Below are 20,742 nucleotides of genomic sequence, written 5' to 3' on the forward strand. Positions count from 1 at the left end.
AAATTTATAAGTTTGAGATAAATATGCTTATATAATAAAGGTGTTAAGAATATCAAAGGATATGGAATTAAAGCAGCAAAATTGTAGTTGAGGTTAAAATCTGATGCTGATTGACAGAAAAAGCCTGAAAGGCCACAAGTCTGCTCCTATGTAAACACAGGGACCAGGATTCCTTTCCCCTACTCCAAGGGAGGCTTATTCTACCAATGGATTAATAGGCCCACATACTTATGACAGAATGAGACTAGCATTATAAGACTGACTGGTTGCACCTGACTGAGGAGATTCACACTGCTGTCCAGTAAAACTCCAAGCTCTAGTAGGACCTGCCTTAAAAAAGAACTCAAAATTTCAGAAGAGCACATTAGTTTTAGTGAGTGCAATTTGAGTCAAGAGTTCTTAAAGCCACTTATGGCGAAACAATTTATTGAGCATTTTAATATACAATGCACATTATTTAGAAGCAGGCACTTCAATGATTTAAGAATTTCTCTAGCCCAGCATTCAGCATTTTGCAATTTAAAAAAAATCCAATATTCCTGAGCTCCTCTTTCACTTGAGACAAACCTTGCTTCTCAGCCATCAGTGACAATGTTAGCCAACATAAATTATCCACATGCTTTAAGGATTCTTGAGAGTCAACATTACGTTAAAACATGCTTGTGTTAAAGATTCCTTTCAGAGCCAGTGTGGTTGAAGCTATTTGATAAACACAAAATTAGAAAAATTCTTCTATAGCAGATTGAGGATCTTTGCTGCCAACTTCTTCTAAAGTAAATATTCTTTCTGTCCATTCCTTTACATTTATTGACATCACCTGCTTGAGGTGATTTGAAGTAATGGGTTACACACTGTTTAACACTGCAGCATCATTTATTGCACCCAGCACGCCCGAGCCGTTGAAACCAGGCAGGGCAAGAGACACAAGACCTATGCACAAATGGTATGTGGCAATATCTAGGATAAACTTATTGTTCTACTTATTAACAAGAACATAAACCCACTGAGTGGAAAGTATTTACCATTACACAAAACATTGGAGAACCAGTGTCATGACAATAAATAGAATTGGCTTCATAACCAGAGGATAGGAATCAAGTTCCAAACACTTGAACTGGTGACACAGCTGAAGATTCCCCATGTGTGGCACACAGTGGAAAGAGGCTGGAAAGGGGCCGACATCAACTCAGTCAGCAATAATTGTACAAAAATCACAAGAAAGCTGTAATGATAACCTCTCTATTCAGCATAGCTGAGTTACAAAGTCATAAATTTCATAGTTCAAGATGTGGAAACAATTGTATAATTATAATATTTGAGAGAGGGAACAACATCTTCCTCAATTTATAAACATATATTTGTGGTGCTCAATTCAGCATAGAAAAATGAAACAAAGGACCAAGGATTCCACAGAGAATATGAAAATGGTAACAAAAATATTCATACAAGTTTCCTTGTTGCTTGATGAGTGAAACTGGAGTTATATGCTGCAATAACTGTGATTAAGGATGCATTCTTTATTCAGTTAAGAATACCAAAATGCTGTATTAGACTTGCACATGCTGTAAGTATTTGATATACCTGAAATGGATTGTTTAATTATACAAAAATCAACAATGACAGGTTGGAACTCTAACAGAATACAGCATTGACCACTGATTAGTGGACAAGGATTCACCACAAAGGAAGCACCTGATCTTTGCCAGTGCCTGTCAGTCAGTCACTGCAAGCTCTTGAGCAAAAATGGGGAAATTGCCAGCCCAAACTTTGAGCATACATCAGGATATCAAGCATTCCTGTGCATACAGAGAGAACCGGCAACAATTGGTAAGGAGTAATTAGTGGGAAAGGGAATTTCATGGTGAGCAGATTAAGATAAATGAAACATACAATCCTTAATCTCAATGGAAAAGAGGAGGATTTAGGAATAAACAATGTCATATATCGCCCACATAGACTGTATGGGCAATTTATGAAAAGTGGAAAGTATTAAAAAGAAAAAACAATGTTACTAATTTAATTGACAGGCTGAGCCAGACACTTCCAACTCCCTAAAGAAATTATAAAGCATAATTTATTTTGATATCTATTTTAGTATAAAGATAACAAACTTGAATCTGTATCTTGGAATTCCTTAACTCAAACCTAATTTGCTCAAGACTACTCTTCAGTTATTCTGAATGATTCCATATTATATGTCCACTAATTACATGAGCCAAGGGCATACCAATACATCACAAGCAACCATAATAGTACAATCCATGAAGTCATCTGAAGACACTGCATGTAGCTTAACCTAATCAAGACTGTTCTCTATTTGATGGACTTTCTAGAACAAACAGAACATTATCATGTGCAGCAAGCAAGCAGCTAGGCATGTGGTACACTGGAATGATCTCTAAGCCATGAATTTTGCAGAACACCCATGACGTTCCACATTAAAAACCCCCCATATTTGGTCAGAGCAAATCACTGAACAGATTTTTTTGCTTTCCACTGTGAGCTGAAGGGAAAGGGGTCAATTAGAGGTCATCCTATTAGCAACACAGTATATTGTGACATTAAGCACAATATAAAGAATTCAAAGAAACGGGTAGAGTAATGATGTTAGATATAGTGATAGCTATCCAGTTCAAATCTTCATGCACAAAGATTGCTAATTCCAAACACATCTGCTTACCCTCCGTAGGCTGGGATGGCAGCGGGAGGTGCTGCTGCACGGAATGCGCTATAGACTGCACGACCTCGTCCTCTCAGGGCACCTCTCAGTGCAGCTGCAGTAGTGGCTGCTTGATATGGGAAACCAGGAACTGAAGATGTGTAGAATGAAGGAGAGAAATAGGTCACTGTCAAAAACTGTCATTAAATATTAGTTCAAAATAACAATCTTTTTAAGCAGCACTAACAGTGGCTTTGACGTAGCAATCAAAAATCATTTAAACAATTAAAGCTGCACTGTGATGCATATAAGCATCACTGAAAGCAAAATGTTTACCACAAGGCTGCAACAAAATACATCGATAAAGTAAATATGTAATGTACTAACATTGTTTTAGAATTTCAGGTGTAATTTACAGGCAAAATTATACACAACACAAAATTAACCGTTTCTGAATTAAAAAGTAAGACTACATGATGTAGACATTAGTCACTGCAATTTCAGCAGTGGGGCCCTGGTCCTAATGCAGTCCTGGCTCATGGTATGAAAATCAACTCTGCTCCATGTCAGACTTCTAGCTAGTGTGCAACATTGCCTATACCATGTGTGTTCAAGATTGTTTGACAAGTGAGGGATCTAAGGGTTCTGATTTACAAGCCACTGAGGGTCTGTAACCAGTGATGTGTGGTTACTTCAAAAGCAAATATAATGCTGGTATATTTCTTTGACGATTTAAAAGGACAAACAAAGCCTGAGTTAGATCTCATCTTGAGCAGCATGTCCAGCTTAGATCATCTCAAGGTACAGACTGATGTAGATAATAAGCAAGCTGGAAAAAATTAAGAGAGGTGTCATTTAATTGATCCCTAGTTTAAAGATGGGCAGCAGAGCTGTAGATGATCACCAACAGAAGTGGATTAATGTCAGTGTGGATGAAAGTTTCAGCAGATGAGTCAAGCAGAGTCATATGAGGCTTTGCTAAAGAGATAGAGAAAGGTAGTTATTGTGGAAGTTTAGATATCTGATCAGAAACGCATCTCTTAAATGTGTTATGAAGATCATAAAGAAATTTGTTATTTCATATAATTGCTTAGAAGAGGTCTGGAATCAATGTCTGGGATCTGAATCTGGTGATAGGACTGAGAATGATGCAATCTTCCCAATATTTAATTCGGGGAAGTTTCTATTTACCCATTGCTGCATGACAAGCAATTTGACAATTTAAGTAGAGTGGAATGGTTAGAAGAAGCAGTGCTAATGTGGAGCTGAATGGCAATGGCATACGTATGATGATTGACAGAATATTTTCAGACTATTTTGCTAAGGGGAATGACACAGATTAGAAATAGGAGGGGCCAGAGACAGATCCTTTGGTGACACCGTAGGCTTGGGAATAGAAGCCTCTTCAGGCAATAGAAACATGGAAAGGGCATGGATATGATCTTCTGTCTTAATAAAATACTCTTGCTCTCTTCCCATTCTCCTTGATGTCTTTCCTGTCTTGAAATCTCTCTCCATCTCTAGCCATAAATGAATTGAAATGAAATGAGGCAGGTGTAATATCACTGAGGATAATGCTGGAGTGGTGCTGGATGAGGATGTTAAGGTTAACAGTGCCAGACTTCACAAACATTGAGAGATAAGGAAAAAATTAGATGTCAGAAGATTCCCATCCCAGAGGCATTCAATTCTGGAACAAGCTGCCAGCACAAGCAGTGAGTAAGGACTCACATCAAACATTAAAAATAAGCTCAAGAGTTTCTAAGACTGGACAACATAAATGGGCTGTCTCCTAATTCCCATGCCCCTATGGAAAGCTTGGAGGTTTGCTCACCTTCAGGGGTTGGAGATAAATTTCTCAGAGTTCACCCATAGTTATTTTCTCTGGTTCTTAGCTTCTCCCAAGTGATTAACAAGGCAGTTGGAAAGGAAGGTAAAGACTGGATACAGGTGGGGGTGGGGGCACATAAAAGTGACACCACAACAAAGTAGGATGGGCTGATTGAACTGATCAACTGGTCAGCTTTGGAACGTTCAGAATATTGGTTCCATTTGTTCTATTATGCTAATATTGTGCTAATATGGGAAGACAAGTAGAAAGAGATTTACTCTACACATCACCCATGCTGTATTTCACAACACAATAAAATACAAAATGAAAGTACAAAATCAAGCCTCTCATATCCATAAATCTGAAGGAATGTGATTGAGTGATTTTTCAAACCCAAACCATTAAATTCTTTTTGGTGAAGCTTGAACTGAGTTGGTGGAGGGGGTAGGGGAGGGGAGTGGAGTGGAGTGGAGTGGGTGAAAACCAGAGTGTGGAACTGGAAGGAATAGTGGAGATCACATCATCAAATTTAGTTGAATGTGGCAAACTACAATAGCAAATGTTTTATGAAGAGATATATGGAGACACATTATAGCCTCAGAAGTCAGCTGTTCATTCTTTACAATACAGTGTATTTTATTTAAATAGAATGCTTTTAATTGGTCTTACCATTGTGTGTTGGACTGAGTGCCGTAGAGGCAACAGGATGTAGATGAAAGGGTAAAGATGATAGTGATGCTGGACCTAACAAATAAGATGCCACATAAATAGCATTAAAACCTATTTTCCAAGGCAGCATAAGTGCATTATATACCTCATCTCAGAATGATATTTTGTTTGTTAAACCCACACTCACATTCAAACATTGTTTTATACAGCCCCTACCAAAGACAATAATAGATTATTCAATGATTTTAATGGATAATTCAGATCATCTCCAAATGTCCACCAGATTATTTTAATTTTCTTTATCCTTTACATCTAATTGGTTGCTCTACTTCCTCCATTTAAAAGGTTCACAGTATATATAAAATTAATTCCTTTTGGGGCAGAGAAGAGCAATTTCTACAGAAGCAAAAGATATTAATTTTCTAGAATCAAAATAGAACCAAACAGACAAAAAAACCAAGATGTTCTTTTGACTTTGGTAGCTAACAAAAATTACCATAGATCCATCGTATTTATGTTCAAGGGCTACCAGTCACTCAGTTACAAATTCTAGTAAGATTGTGAACCGTGCAATCCAGCACATCCCAGCCTGGGCTCACTATGTTGACCTCAGCAGACCAACCTAGGGAGGGAAAGTCTGCCACAGATTCACCTCAAAAAAGATCAGAGTCACACATGAACGTACTGAGGAGCAACATTTTCAAAGACAGAAAACAAATCCATTTTAGTGCAAAATTTTATGATTTTTTTCAGATTGATTCTTTGGAATAATTTAATGTGAATAAAGACTGTGAGACAGACATGTTGTAAGGAATCCCAGTTGAGATTGCTTTTCTTTAAACGTGTACAATATACAACTGAAAGCTGATGAAACACTTTACCTGCATAAAATTCAGGACTGTAGACAGCACCAACCACAGGGCTCAGCTTCCAGCCTGAAAATTAAATGCAAATGGAAATAAATGGTGGCAAGGTCAAGCTGTAATTTGAACAAATATAACACTGAGTATCCAAAAAATGGTCACAATAAACAAATCAGAATACCTACAAGTTCTGACAGATGTTGGTCTACCAAGCTACTCCATTATAATAAATTAATCTATCTTACATAGCTTCTTAACAGCAACTTTAGCCACATGGACGAAAAAATATTATGCACAATATTTGTGGTAAACACTAGGGCTCTCAGCATCCTTGGGTTATATAAAGCAAAACCATCCAGTCCTCAAGCTGGAAGGGAACTCTGCACAAGCACAGGAGCTGCCTACTAACATTCACCATCAGGGTTCACACAAGCTGCTTGGTCATATGTTCTGGTGGGCAACTGGTGCTACTTGCAAGGGCACCTGAGGCAACAGTTATAGAGTGTGAATAGTACCTTTGGAACTGCACTCCAGCAAAAGAGGCAATGCAATTAGGAGAGGAAGACAGGGAACAGACAGGCAGTAAAAAATAAATTAGTAAATCTTCGTGAATTTCATTTCTATACACAGATGCACACAGATGGTTGCTATGACTTCCAAGGAACATCTTGAATAAAACATGCTTTTCAGAGTGTATGAAAGAGATATTAAGTGCCCCAGTGTGGTTCACATAGGCATATTATCATTAAAGCAAATCTTGAAAGTGCTGGTCACGAAATTGGTCAGAGGCATGTTTGAGAAAGAGTTTTAAAGGAAGCTGGGAATGTGGGAAGCCTTGAGAGAGAATTCCAGTGCATGAGACCAAAATATTAGAGAGCTTGGGTCAGAAAGCTGTGTGTACCATCTGGCAACATGCTAAGAATGCAGGGTTTATAGAATAAGATGCTGATCTTAAATGCGAGTTTGCTATTCTTCTTCGCCAGTTTTATTAATTGATCAAGTTATTAGCAACCGTCCCAATTCCCATAGAGTTTTTCATCAACAAGTCTGTCATAATGAACCCAATACAGCAAAATGTATTGATTGTACCCTCAGAAATGCAGTTGCGTCTGATCACAGATCAATACATGCCTCGTCCTATAACAATAGTTTTCTTGACAGTAATAATGAGGGAGAACAGAATGCAGACATGGAGAAAGCCATGTCATGGCCATGACATGCAATGCAAGTCAGGAGAGAGCAAAAGATGTCAAACAAAGGAGTCAAAAGACAGCCTCTGTTGCACTCCATTTTTCATCTCAAAACAATCAGAAATTAAGCCATCAAACTGTATAGTGCCATGGATGCTGTCATGAAAGGAATGAACAAGACTTTGGAAGATTTTGGGGACAGCTAATTTTCTTGATACGTGGTCTATAGTTGTAGCAAGATGTTTCTACTTTTGCACAAATTCATTTGGAATGAAGGCCAACATTTGTGTGCCTTTCTAATTGCTTACATGTACTGGCATGTTAACTCTCAGCAATTTGTGTACAAGGACACTCACATCTCTCACCATCTAAAAATTCCTCCACCTTTCTACTTTTTCCACCAAAGTGGATGATTTTTTTCATCAACCACCTCCTTGTCCAAACCCCTTAAAGACCAAAACTCTGTACTAAAATGAACGATTTGACATTTTGCCACATTAGTCCATCTGCCATGTCCTCTCCAGTTCACTTAGCTTGGCTACATGCACTGAAAACTCTCTGCATCCTCCTCACAACGTACACTGTTCCTTAGCTTTGTATCATCAGCAAACTAGCGTGTTTTACACTTGATCCCCTCATCCAAATCATTGATTGAACAGCTGGAGTCCCAGCACCAATTGCTGCAGCACCCCATTAGTCATCTTCCAATCCAAAAATGACCTGTAATTCCTACTGTTTTGTCTGTTGGTCAATGCACAATCCACCCCAATAATTTACCCGAATACTATGCCACTCTAACTTTGTTCATTATTGTGCGTTCCACTTTATTAAACAACTTCTGGAAGTCCAAACTGCATAAACTCCGTTTTCTGTCTGTAACCAACCCTCCATTCATGCCAATATATTACTCCCCAATACCACAAGCTTTAATTTTGTTTAATAATCTCCTGTGGCAAAGGCCTTCTGAAAGTCCCAATACATTCCAATTCATTTGTCCTTATTTATTCTGCTAGTTACTACCACAAAAAAACTCAGTTGTCAATCTTGATTTTCCTTTCATGAATCCAATCCTTTTTAAGAATGAGAGTCTTGTTACCACCTCCTTAACAATACGTTCCAACACCTTTATTATTTATATAGACTGACTGGTTTATGGTTCTCTGTTTTCTCTTTATCTCCTTTCTTAAAGAGTGAGATTACATTTGCTACCTCTCAAAGTGAGGGAATCACACTGGAATGTATGGAATTTTTTGAAGATGACAGCCAATTCATTCATTATCTCCATTAGCCTCAAGTATGCAGATAATCAGGTAGTGGAGATTTATCATTTTCAGTCCTACGAATTTCGCCAATATTATCTTTTTTTAACCAAAGCTAATTTCCTTCAGTTCTCCAGTCACTCAAGATCTGTATTTTATTACCACCTGTGGGAGGGTTTTTTTTCCCAATGAATTTTTTCCATGAAGTTGGGCACAAATTATTTGTTAAATTTCTCCATTTTCGCACGCACAGTGTAACTGCTTCTGCCCCAATCTGAAAGGAACCCATATGTACCCATGGAAACTCTTTCAGTTTGTTTCTATGTTCTTTGCAAGCCCTGCTCTTGTATTTTACTTTCTCTTTCCTCACTATTTGTCTTGGTTATCTTCTAATGAATTCTAAAATTTTTCTAACTCCTTTTTTGATAATACATCTTTTCCTTTGATCCAATACTAATATCCTCTTGATTCCTTCTTATGTTTGTTGCCAGCCTTTTCTCATACTTCTATCATCATTTCCTTCTTTACTTCCTTTTGAACTTCCTGTGATCAGACTAGTTTTCATGTGTTAATACTGGCATCAGTCATATGCTCGTTTTCTCCTGCTTGATTTCACTCTTGAAATAGCCAGTTAACTTCACTGGTGGGCAAATTACTGGAATCCATCCTGAAGAATAACATAAAGCTTCACCTTCACATTAATCAGGGACATTAACAAATTAGTAACAAATTCACACCCAATGTTTGATGAACAAACATTTTAAGCAAGGCTTTTGGAAAGGTTCTATGTTTAGGCAAGTGATAAGAATGAAACTTATAGGATTGAAGGGAGGGTGGCAAATTGGAATCTAAACTGACTCAGTGGCAGAAAGCAGGGTAATGTTTGATGGGTGTTTTTGTGATTGGAAGGCTGATCCCAGTGGGTTCCACAGGGCTTTGCACATGAACATTGATTTGTGTAATATATATTAATGACTTTGACCTAAAATACAAGGAACATGATTAATAGTTTGCAGATGATACAAAAAATCTGTGTGGTTGACGGAGGAAAGCTTTAGATTGCATGACCATATAGAGGGTCTGGCCAATTGGGCAGAAAAATAGGAAATATAATTTCAGAGAAGTTTGAGGTAATGGAAGATGCAATAAGAGAATACACAATATATGAAGGTACAGAGTGGTGTGGAAGAGCAGAGGGATCATAGAATGTATATCCAAGATCTTTAAAGACAGCAGGACTGATCAATAGGGTCACTGAAAAGGCATAATATGCTTTACTTTATCAGCTAAATTATAAAATTGTAAAGAGCAGAGAAGTTACGCATTCATTTCTGGCCAGCACATTGCAGAAAAGATGTGACTGCATTGGAGAGGGTAGTAGAGGAGATTTACAAGGGATGTGGCCAGGACTGGAAAAAACACAGCTAACAGTAAAGGTTGGGTAAGCTGGGGTTGTTCTTTTTGGAAGCAGAGGGAAGACTTAAATGAGATTTATAAAAATACTTGGGGCCTTGAGGAAACAAGGCCTCTTGCCTTAGCCAAGAGATCAAAACTCAGGGCCATGAAGTTCATTGATAAAAGTACCAGAAGGAAGATGAGGAAGAGGATTTCCATCCCCCAACATCCCCCCTCACACCGCCCTTTTAAGAGGGTAGTAATGGGTCTTGAAGTCCCTGTCTTAAAGGATGATGGAGGCAGAATCCCTCATCACAGTTAAAAAGTACCTGTGCATATAAGAAGATTTGAGACCTGCAGGGCTAGGGTCCTAGTGTTGGAAAGTAGGACTGAGTAGCTCTTTTTAAGCAGGCACAGATAGCATAGCTCAAATGGCTTCCTTCTATGTCACAAGTTTTCTATCATTTCTATAAGTCTCTGCCTGATTCAACACATACATTAAAATTAGCTACAGGGTGATGTCACACATCTGATGTGATAGAAGATCTACTTGCACGACTAGCTTATTGCCAAGACTGAGCTGACTGCCTAACTCTCTGCACCTCCAGGAGTGTATATTAGTGTACTTGAAATATTATTCTTCAAACTGTAACAAAACTTCCTTCAGTACCTTCACTAATTTAAAACAAGGCCCCCTGGTCCTATAAGCCTTGGTTACTTAAACATTCCTGGTCTAAGTTGGTGATATGCATATATAAGCAATGCCTTGATAAAATATAATTTAACAACTCCTTCTTTCAACTCTTCAGCTACTCTAGCCTTTCCTCAGTTCCCTTCACACTTGGGATCATACTTACTTTATACTCTGTTGCATGCAACTGCTTTTTTAAATGTAGGAACTAGAATTTAGCTGTGTGTCAAAACAGGGTATCACCACTGCACAGCTAAACCTTCATAAAACTTCAGCTGACTCATATGCCAAATACTGATGTGTTAAATTGCTGCATCACAAATGATGATTGAAATCATTGTTCAGAATAATCTATATTCAAGGCACACATTCAGATTTCTAATCCCCCATGCTTTTGACACATCTGTCAGCTGCCTCCATGGCTTTCCTCTCTTCCCCTAAACCTGCTACATCAAAAAGTGTTCCCTAGTGCATGCTCTGGATTTATACATCTTTCTCTAGTTTCCCTCCAACCTCTACCCTGATCCCTTTCATTAAACTGCTGACCACTCAACTTTCCTTTCTAGTTCCCATGTTCATTCCACAGAAACCATTTTCCTCTCCTTCAGCTCTGTAACCAAAGCACTCTTTAATACCTGTCTTTGCAAACTACCGCCCCACCTCCAACCTCCCTTTCCTATCCAAAATACCTGAACCCATTGCAGCCTACCTGGAAGTCTTTGTCTAAATTAGGCTACTAGCTGTACCAGAGATGAAAATACCTCTGATTAAAGTCACTCATGACGTCCTGTGTGATTGTAATAAAAGAATCTTTCCTTTAGCTGCATGAAGCTTTTGACTGCTCCATTTGTTCCAAAACTTTGCACTTGTCGGAAGTTTGGGAGCCAGTACTTTACTTATCAATCCAATCACAGCAAGTGAATCATGCAAAGGCTTCACTTCCCTCTTTTACAGCATTACCTCTGATTTCTTCCAAGGATCTATCCTTGATCCTACATCATCCAAAATCTCAGTTGCATCTCAGCATTACGTCACCTCCTCCACCATTATTTCTACACTTAAGCAAAAAAAAACTGCTGGAAGCACTCGGTGGGTCAAGCAGGATCAGTTAAGGCAAAGGTATGGTCAATGTTTTGACTCAAGACAATGCATCAGGATTGAGAGTGTAGAGGTGAGTACATAGTGAGTGGGAGGGGTGTGACAGAGTGATAGGAGGAACCAGATTGGAGGGGTGGTGGGGAGAGAGATGATGGGCAGATAGAGCCAGGTGGGGGAGGGGAGCGGTTTTGTAGAGACAGAGGCTGGTAGGTGACAGGTGGAACCAGACAGAGAGGGGATGATGGGCAGATGGAGCCAGGTGGGGGAGGGGAGCGGTTTTGTAGAGACAGAGGCTGGTAGGTGACAGGTGGAACCAGACAGAGAGGGGATGATGGGCAGATGGAGCCAGGTGGGGGAGGATATAGGAAAGGTGAACAAAGGGAGAAGAATCCCAGGTTGACAGGTATATGGGTGATGCTTGGATGGAACCAGGTAGGGGAGGGTGATGACACTAGGTAATGAGAGAGAGGGAGGGAGGGAAGGAAAGGGGGAACAGAGACCCTGGGTAGACTTATGGGAGGGGGAAAGGAATGCAGGGGGAATGTCTTACCTGAAATTTGAAAATTAATTCTACATTGCCACATTACTTGTTCAATGTCTTGAAATGGATGAAGAGAAATTTCGTGGAAGAACTGAGAATCATTTTCAGCTCTCTCTATTAACATCTAGCCACCGATCCCATCCCTCTCTCACACAAATATCTGAAACCGAACCAGACATTTTACAACTTTGATCTCAAATATGATTTGAGATGGAAGTTTTGAGTGCCATCAAAACGATAGTCTAACCAGTCTGAAACATTGCTCGATTCCAACTCTCTCTTGGTTTATTTGCCACTGAAAGCCTCATCCATCTCTGTGCTACCATTACCCATGGCTATTTCAACCTTCATGGTTGGCCATCCATGTTCTTCTCAGTAAATTTGAATTCATCCAAGACCTGTGCCCCATGTTGCACTAATCCTGTTCAACAGCGATTTACACTGGCTCCCAGTTAAGCAAAGGATTGATTTTATAATTCACAAATTTATTTTCCATTTTCTCCATTATCTAATTCCTCCAAATCTCCTTTCAGCTGAAAACCATCCAAGGTATTTTCTCTCTTTCAATTCTGGCCTTTTGATAAAGATGCATTCAGTTAAGCAGGTCCCTAACCTCTGGAATTCCCCCACAAACCTTTTCACCTCCTTTTCTTTCTTTAAGAAACTCTTTGACCATGCTTTTGGTCATCTCCCCTCATATCTCTAATGTGACTCAGCGTCAGCTTTGCCGGATAATGTTCCTGTGAAGTACCTCAGGCTGTTCTGTTACTTAAAAGTGCAATATATATTTTTTTCTTGCTTAAAAACACTGCACTCAATAATCCAGTAACAAAACTGACCTATTTTGTTTTCAGAAGCACTTTGCCTGAAGGTGCACATGAATGGAGAGAAAAGGTTCCGTAAGTAGCAACAGCTTCTCAACACTTCGCCTAAATGGCCTTTCTTCACAGTTGACCTTCATATGAAATGGCATTAATTTCACTGTAGGCTTATTACAAGCTGACCGCACCTTGTGAACAACAGCCTTCATCAGACCATAAAAGTCCACAAGAAAAGGTCATTCAATGCTTTCACATTTTGTCCTGTAAATATTTCAGTCCAGCACCCAACTTTCTCTAATATATTGGTCTAGACTATCCTGGCTGTTAATTCTAAACATTCATCTTCGTTAATTCACAAGCATCACTGGTAGAGATTACGAACAAGGTCCTTCACCAATTTTCTTAATCCTAGGCTACAGTTACCGGGGCCATTGCTCTATCAGGTGAAATCAGATACTTCCATATTGGCAAGTTAATGCAGGGCTGGCCTAATTGGTGGATTGCAGTAAACACAACAGGGAGCACACACGCGTTAGGGTTAAGCATCAAGAACCTTCTCAATCCAGCTTAGTTGTTCAAGTGCCTACAAAAAGCTAAACATGGACAAATAAAGATTTGCTTCAGTAAAATAGTAGCATATATGCAGAACTGCTTTGCTTACACTGATGCTTGAAGCACTATCACACAATCTGTTCAAAAAAAGGGCTGCTAAACTTGTACCAGCTTTACCCTTGAATTACCTACCATTTGCATAAGGGCTCACCATCTTCTTATTAGTCATCACACGAGCTGTGGCATTGTTTACCTGAGGTTCACAGATTGACACAGAACCAGCACGTTAAACAAGGAAAAGGTCACTGAGTTTAAAAATATAGAACATGCAAAGACTAGCAAAAATCACGGAAGGTTTACTCTAATTATTACGGTCACAGTATTATTTGAACTAGAAGGAAATTTTACAATTTACTTTTTAACTCAATATACACATTAGCATTAATTAATTTAATTCAAAATATTTTAAAACATTTTCAAGGAGGACACTCAAAAGTAAACCATTATTTCTCAGGCAAGCTCTTTTCTAATTGTCTCCACATTGAACATTGACATGTTTACACTGAAATAGCCAACAAAACCCTGAATAATTTGTTTGCTTAGAGTTTCTTTGGGTGAGGGGACAAATCAGCAGCAATATATGGACTTACTTTACAGTGATGTGCCTCTGTGGCGTCAAATGAATGGCTAAAAATTTTAGGTAATTTATTCCGTCAGATTGGTAAAATTGGTAACAACAGATTCCCTTGGCTGCAGATCAGACGACCATCACAGAGGATACACCTCTTTTAGGAGGAGAGTACAAGTTCAGACAGAAAATTATGCCAAGTTATTTGAACTCCTCAAATAGAAAGGTCAGACAGTGTTTGAAAATGTAATAAACTTGAGGATAATGAACAATCAGGAAATTATAGACATATAGAAATTAATAAATTCACAGCAAATGACATTTTGTGAGGATAAGGAAGACAAAATAATTTAAAAGCAATGTATTGGTGAGGGAGAGGGGCTGGTGCTCAAAACTTTGGGACCCTAAGGATGTATATCTTTAACAATGACAGGAAAAGTTATGAAAGCTCTCAAAAAAGCCTTTGTGAAGTTTGACTTTACATTATACAGGACAAAAAAGGAAGTTATTCTAAATCAGTTTTTGTAAATTATTGGTTGGGGTTCAAGTGGAGAATTGCATTCAATTCTGGGCACACCACACTTCAAAATGGATGCTAAGCCCTTGTAGAAAGTACAGAAGAGATGGAGTAGAATGGTACTGGGCAGAGACATGAGACACCTCAGGTCCATGAGAGACTGCAGAAGCTGGGATAATGCTCCACAGAGGACACGGATAGAGAAGAGTTAATGGTGGTGTTCAAACTTCGATGTGGCTTTGAGTAGATAGTGTCTGACAGGAAGCACAGCATTTTGTCGTGACCTGGTATGCATTGCCTTCTAGGGTTCTTGCTGTAAGCAGGTTTAGTGACTTTCATAATGGAATTCAAATTATACTTGGAAAGGAAAAACCAGCAAAGACATAACAGGGCTGAATTATCACGTATTTTTCAAACAGCCAGCACAAGTATGATGGACCAAATGGTTCATGAGATCCACTTTTCCAAGGTTCAGTTTAACCATAAGGGAGTTGCGAGTGTTTTTGAAGAGCCTCTGAGGAACTCATTTTATTTACGGCCCAAGAAATTTACCTCTTAATAGTCACTACAGTACAGGTGCTGATTCCTTCAAGCCTTCTTGCAACACGTGTACAATGCCTTCAAAGTGACACAAAGACAGCAATCAGAGCACATAAAATCCTTCACTGCTGACAGTGAACTTGGGTCTCAGAGATGAGTTGAATGCATTAGCTATCAGTGCTTCCATAAAAGATTAACACGTTAAACAAGGCATTACTTGAAAGGTGGATTTATCCTGACGTGTCCCAGATCAGTAGTTGGCCTGATTCTATCTATCTTTGGTCACTTTCCGTTATGTAAAGGAACTGAATAAACTATACCTATTAACTGTAGCTGAGTTACAGGAACACAAAGTAGAATGTTATTTTAAAGAGTGTCCTGCTCAGCTATGAAACTAGACATTGTGCTCAAAAACTTTAAAAAGTTTGTCTTTTGATAATCCAGCATGCAGGAAAGTGGGAAAACTAACATCTATCAATGTAAAAATGTTTCATGTTTCCCAGGTCCAGTTATACTGAGATCATAGAAAAATGTACGATACAAAAGGCCATTTGGCCCACTGTGACCATTCAGGGTGAAAGAGGGCCCCAAACTATATTTACTTTCCACATCTGGTCTGCAGCCAGGTGCTGGAAGAACATATCCAAATACTTTTCAAATGTGATGTCCCTTTCAGACTGTGAGTTCCAAACCCTTGTTCCGCATCAACTAATTTAAATCTATGCACCAGTTCAAGACCCCTCTGCTAAGGAAAAAAGGTCCTTCTTATGTAGGGTCTTCGTAATTTTGCACAGCTCAAGTCAAGTTTCCATTCTGCCTCCTTTCTTTCAAAGAAAAAAAATACCCAGTCTATATAATCTTTCCTCATAGCTAAAAATTTCCAGACCTGGCATTATCCTTGTAAATCTTCTCTGCAATGCAATTACATCTTTCCTGTATACAGTACTCAAGCCCTAGCCCAACTGGTGTATTATGGCTTTAACCTGAAATGTTAACTCTGTTTCTCTTACCACAGCCTGATCTGCTGAGTATCCCTAGCATTTTCTGTTTTTATGTTAGCATTTTAAAAGGTTCCAGCATAACCTTCCTACTCCTTTATTGTGTCTGGATTAGTAAAACAATTCATCCCTTATGCCTTTTTAACCACCACATCAATTGGTCCTGCTATCTTTAAGGACCTGTGGATGTACACCCCAAAGGTCCCTTAGTTCCTCCACACCTCTAAGTATCATCCCTTACATATACTCTTGCCTTGCTGTACCTATCTGTATTTCTCTGTATAAAATTCAGTTTGGCACTCTTCTGCCCAACCAACCAGACCATATGCATCTTTCTGTAGTTTAAAGCTTTCCCCCTCCTGAATGGCCAATTTTTGGATCATCTGCAGACGTCTTTGTCATGCCCCCCATAATCGTGTCTAACGGCAAAAAGTAAGGAACTAAAGTGTAGAGCCCTATGGAGCTCCACTGGAAACATCTTTCTCTCTCACACAGAAAAACCTTTTGCTTCTTGCCACTAGGTATTTTGGATGAATTTGCCACTCTCTCTAGGATCCCATGGGCTTTTATTTTCTTGACTTGCCTCCATGTAGGACTTTGTCAAAAGATTTATTTAAAAAAATCCACGATGGACTATGTGAAACCTCATTGACCCAATTGGTAGTCAGCATTAACAAATTTATACACAATGTGCTTGGTTAATTTATATCTTTCTAAATGCAGTTTCATTTCCTTACTCAGAATTGATTCCAATAATTACTCCGTTTATTCCTTTTTAAACTATAGTATAATCTTGGCAGTGCTCCAATCCTCTGGTAACACTCCAGGGAGGACTGGAATATGTTCAATGCCTCTACATTTTCCTCCATTGTTTTTTTGAAACAGCCAAAGATACATTTCATCTGGATCTGGCGGTTTATCCACTCAGATGCTAAAATCCTTACACATCCTACCTTACTATCTTTATCTTATCTAACTTTTCGTAACTTTCTCCAAGTCTACAGCACTGCATCATTCCCCTCTTTTGTGAAGATGGCTGCAAAGTATTCAGTAAGAATATTACCCACATCCCCTCCTCCCATACACAAGTTACCTTTTTGGCCCTACTCTTTCCTTAATTATCTTCTTGCCTCTTATGCACTTATAAAATATCTTTGGATTTCTTTGGTTGGTCTTTGCAGTACTTTTTCTTACCCTACCTTTGTTTTCCTAACTTCCCTTTTAATTTCACCCTTACATTTTCTGTTTTCTTCCAGAATTTTTTTTTCAGTATAAACTTTGTATGTGATAAAAGCTCTCCTTTTTTATCTCACGTTATTCACTTTGTCATCCAGGGAGCTCTAGATTTGACAGTCCCATAATTTTCCTTTGTGAAAGGGCATTGACCCTGGAGCCCTTGAATCTCCTTCCTAAATGCATCCCATTACTCAGATTGGTTTATCTTCAAGTAGCTGTTTCGAGTCCACCTTTGCTAAATTATTTCTCAGTCTCCGTCGAGTAAAATTCACCCCCCATCCCTCCCCAATTTGTCACCTTAACTCCTATGTTATCTTTGTATTTCAGTCAGGAATTAAATCGGGTTCTGATAAAACGTTATCAACCTGAAATGTTAACTCTGTCTCTCACCCAGCATCTTGACTGACCTGCTGAGTATTTGCTGCATTCTGATTTATTTCAGATCATCAACATCTGCAGTTTTTTTTCCTTTTCCATTAGAGTAAAGACTCTCAATGGCAGTAAAACTTTTTAAGGAGCTCTTTTATGTTGTCATCCCATCTTTCCTGCCTTGTTTTTGTTATTGCTAATATTTAATGATTTAAGATTGAGTAATAGGCATACCAATTGTTTCAATGAGTAAACAAAAAACAGCACTAAAGAGCAGGGAGTGAACATGCTCAATCCCGGGGTCAGAGAATGCCATTCTAAGCCAGGCTGATGGCAACAATGCTTTAGTAAATCATGTCATAGAGGTTAAAAATGGAAGGCATTTAAATCAACCAATATTTCTCAAATGTGCTATCCTAAACAACAGCTTTGTATTTCATAGCACAGAGCAAAATGTTTAAAGGCACTTCATAGCAGTGGCAAACAAATTCTGTCAGTGAGCCACATATTAGGGCAAATGAACAAAAGATCTAGAGACTAGCTTCTGCTGGCATTAGCATGTTAGGTGATATGATCAGCCTTAATTGTGACGTTCTTTCAAAACTGAACAGCCTGATGACACTTGCTTGCTAGCCTCACAAGTGAACAGTGTCACTTGTGGGGGGGTGGGGGGGCTTATGTACCCGAGCACAGGTGGTGGCAATGGAATCATAAGCAGGCATGAATCAGCACCTGCAGGAGAAGATTAAAAAAGAAATCAAGGCGATGGAATCCCATTTAAAGAATACTTCCAACAAAGAGGGGAACTAATGTAATTTCCCAAATTTCATCTCTAATTTGGAATAAAGATGATGTTAAGAGAAAAAGCATCAGTTTAATTTTATATCAGTATCAATGGCTGATCTTTGATCAGGGATCGGAATCAATAGATCTGATCAGAACACTTCGCAAAATACACTCTCACCCATTAAAGGTCTACACTGTTATTAGCCTGAGAAGTACTAGGTTTACCTTTGTTTGGCCACACACAAACGGATCTAAAAACCATGGGACAAAACAATGAAACAAGGATCATGCCAAAAAAAACCTCAAAAATTAAAAGGATAGTAGTGAAGGGTTTTAAACATTAAGTGAGGGCAAAAGTCAGTTTTCCAGCAGTGTGCAACATGAGCACCAAGAAGGGCCAAGAACCATTGGAGAAGCCACACATTGAGCCAATAGAGAAGGAGGCACAATCCCAGAGAAACAGAGTAACCATTCACAGGCGTGACATACAAGGAAAGGGAGAGAGGGGGAACAAGGACAAACAAACACAAAGAAAGGGTGCATTAATCAGCAAAACCGTAGTTAAAACTCTGAGTAAGATGTGGAGGAGTCACCATCAATCAACCACTAAATATAGCTCAGGCTGCTTAAAAAAAAATAAAAAATGTACAATCCAGTACAGGCGGCACCAAAAAACAGCATTGGAAAAGGGGAAAACGACAAGTCAAGTCACATTCGTAGCGTTAAACGTGAAATGGCAGATGGGTTTCCTTTTTGTTTGTGTTCGTTTGTTTTGTTTTCCTTTTTTGGTTCACTTACCCCCTTGCGTACCATCGCCAGCATGTATAGTTACCATGGTTACTGTGACTCAAGTGAAGGGCCCTAAACGCTACATCATCGAGGAGGGAAATATAAAAAAAAAAGCAAAATATGCAAACATCTTACTCAAAAGGCTTTAAATGATTCATAAAGACCAGTCTGCATACAAGGCAGAGCTGAGGAGGAAATCTGAGACCTAAAGTTCCTTGGGAATTAAGAAAATTCTATCCAAAATTATGAAACATTAATCAGGCTTCAGATCCTCTTTGGACAAAGATACTCCAAGCTGTCTGCAGATTTAACTGGCTCATAATAGGCCTGAGGCAAGGAAACAACAGGATTTTTAAAAAATTCTCTTTTTTAAAAAAATAGAAAAAGAATAACTTCTTATTTTAATTATTTATCCTTTAATAATTTGTGATACACATAATTTAGTGATGCATATTCCAAGTACTTCAGAGCATTGATCTAAGGCCACCTGCGGCTGCTTGGAAAGGCTGTCCAAAGAAGCTCCACTCAACCTCTTGTTTATAAAAGGAGAGGCCAACTCCACTGATGGATTCACCCCTCAGCACTGCATTGGAGAAAACTGACTCATTTCATTTTGTGTTTCGGTAGTTTTACCTCTTAAAACCAAGGGGAACCTATTTGCACCCTGCTTTGAAAGACACGGAGGTAAAACTGGACATTCTCATTGCAAAAACAGAACAGAAAAGAGCCTTGCACAACAGAGGCCAAATAAAAAAAACAAACATAATTCTGGTCAGCAAGGCAGGAGGAATTACTGTGTAAATTAATGATTGCAAAAAAGAGATTGGAGGGTAAAGGAGGAGTTAGAACAATGACGCACATAAGATGACCATCGAACAACCAGTGTATAAAATAAAAAGTGAGGCAAGACATTTAAAATAAATGTATAGAAGGAAACAATTTTTTTTTTAAGACATGCACCTCTATTTTACGGCCCTCAACCACCGTGCCGTGTAATTTCTCCCTCGCCCTGTCGGCATCAGCACTAGATTCGAAAGTTACGAACCCGAATCCCTGCATGCGGCGGGAGAAGGGGGGAGAACAACATGCACATCATTATAAATAGAACAAGTACATGACCACAATCAGCAATACTCTTCTCTCTCATCCTCATGCATGTTTCTTGGAAAATTAAAAAAAAATAAAAAGGTAAGCGGCGAGGCCAAACAAAACTGTACTCGTTACTTGGGCTGCTCATTAGTAATTGGGAGTTTGGGACAGCCTTTTGTGGGAAAAGGAGAGTGATGGATGAAAGCAGCAAAGAGCAGGAT

General features: G+C 38.9%; 1 protein-coding gene across 5 annotated transcripts in view; it reads right to left on the reverse strand.

Annotated features, from left to right (window-relative positions):
- Positions 1 to 20,742, reverse strand: part of LOC127585464 (RNA binding protein fox-1 homolog 2-like) — a 240,821-nt gene that overhangs the window by 18,430 nt on the left and 201,649 nt on the right. For all 5 annotated transcript variants that reach the window (XM_052042929.1, XM_052042932.1, XM_052042928.1 and 2 more), the window contains 5 exons: positions 20,393 to 20,485; positions 13,762 to 13,822; positions 6,041 to 6,094; positions 5,160 to 5,234; positions 2,681 to 2,810 (listed from right to left, as the gene is read on the reverse strand). In XM_052042929.1, coding sequence (XP_051898889.1) covers positions 2,681 to 2,810; positions 5,160 to 5,234; positions 6,041 to 6,094; positions 13,762 to 13,822; positions 20,393 to 20,485 — 413 coding nt within the window. The remainder of the gene's footprint in view (positions 1 to 2,680; positions 2,811 to 5,159; positions 5,235 to 6,040; positions 6,095 to 13,761; positions 13,823 to 20,392; positions 20,486 to 20,742) is intronic.

Source organism: Pristis pectinata, chromosome 33, assembly GCF_009764475.1.
Source record: "Pristis pectinata isolate sPriPec2 chromosome 33, sPriPec2.1.pri, whole genome shotgun sequence".
In the NCBI taxonomy this organism is placed as follows: Eukaryota; Metazoa; Chordata; class Chondrichthyes; order Rhinopristiformes; family Pristidae; genus Pristis; species Pristis pectinata.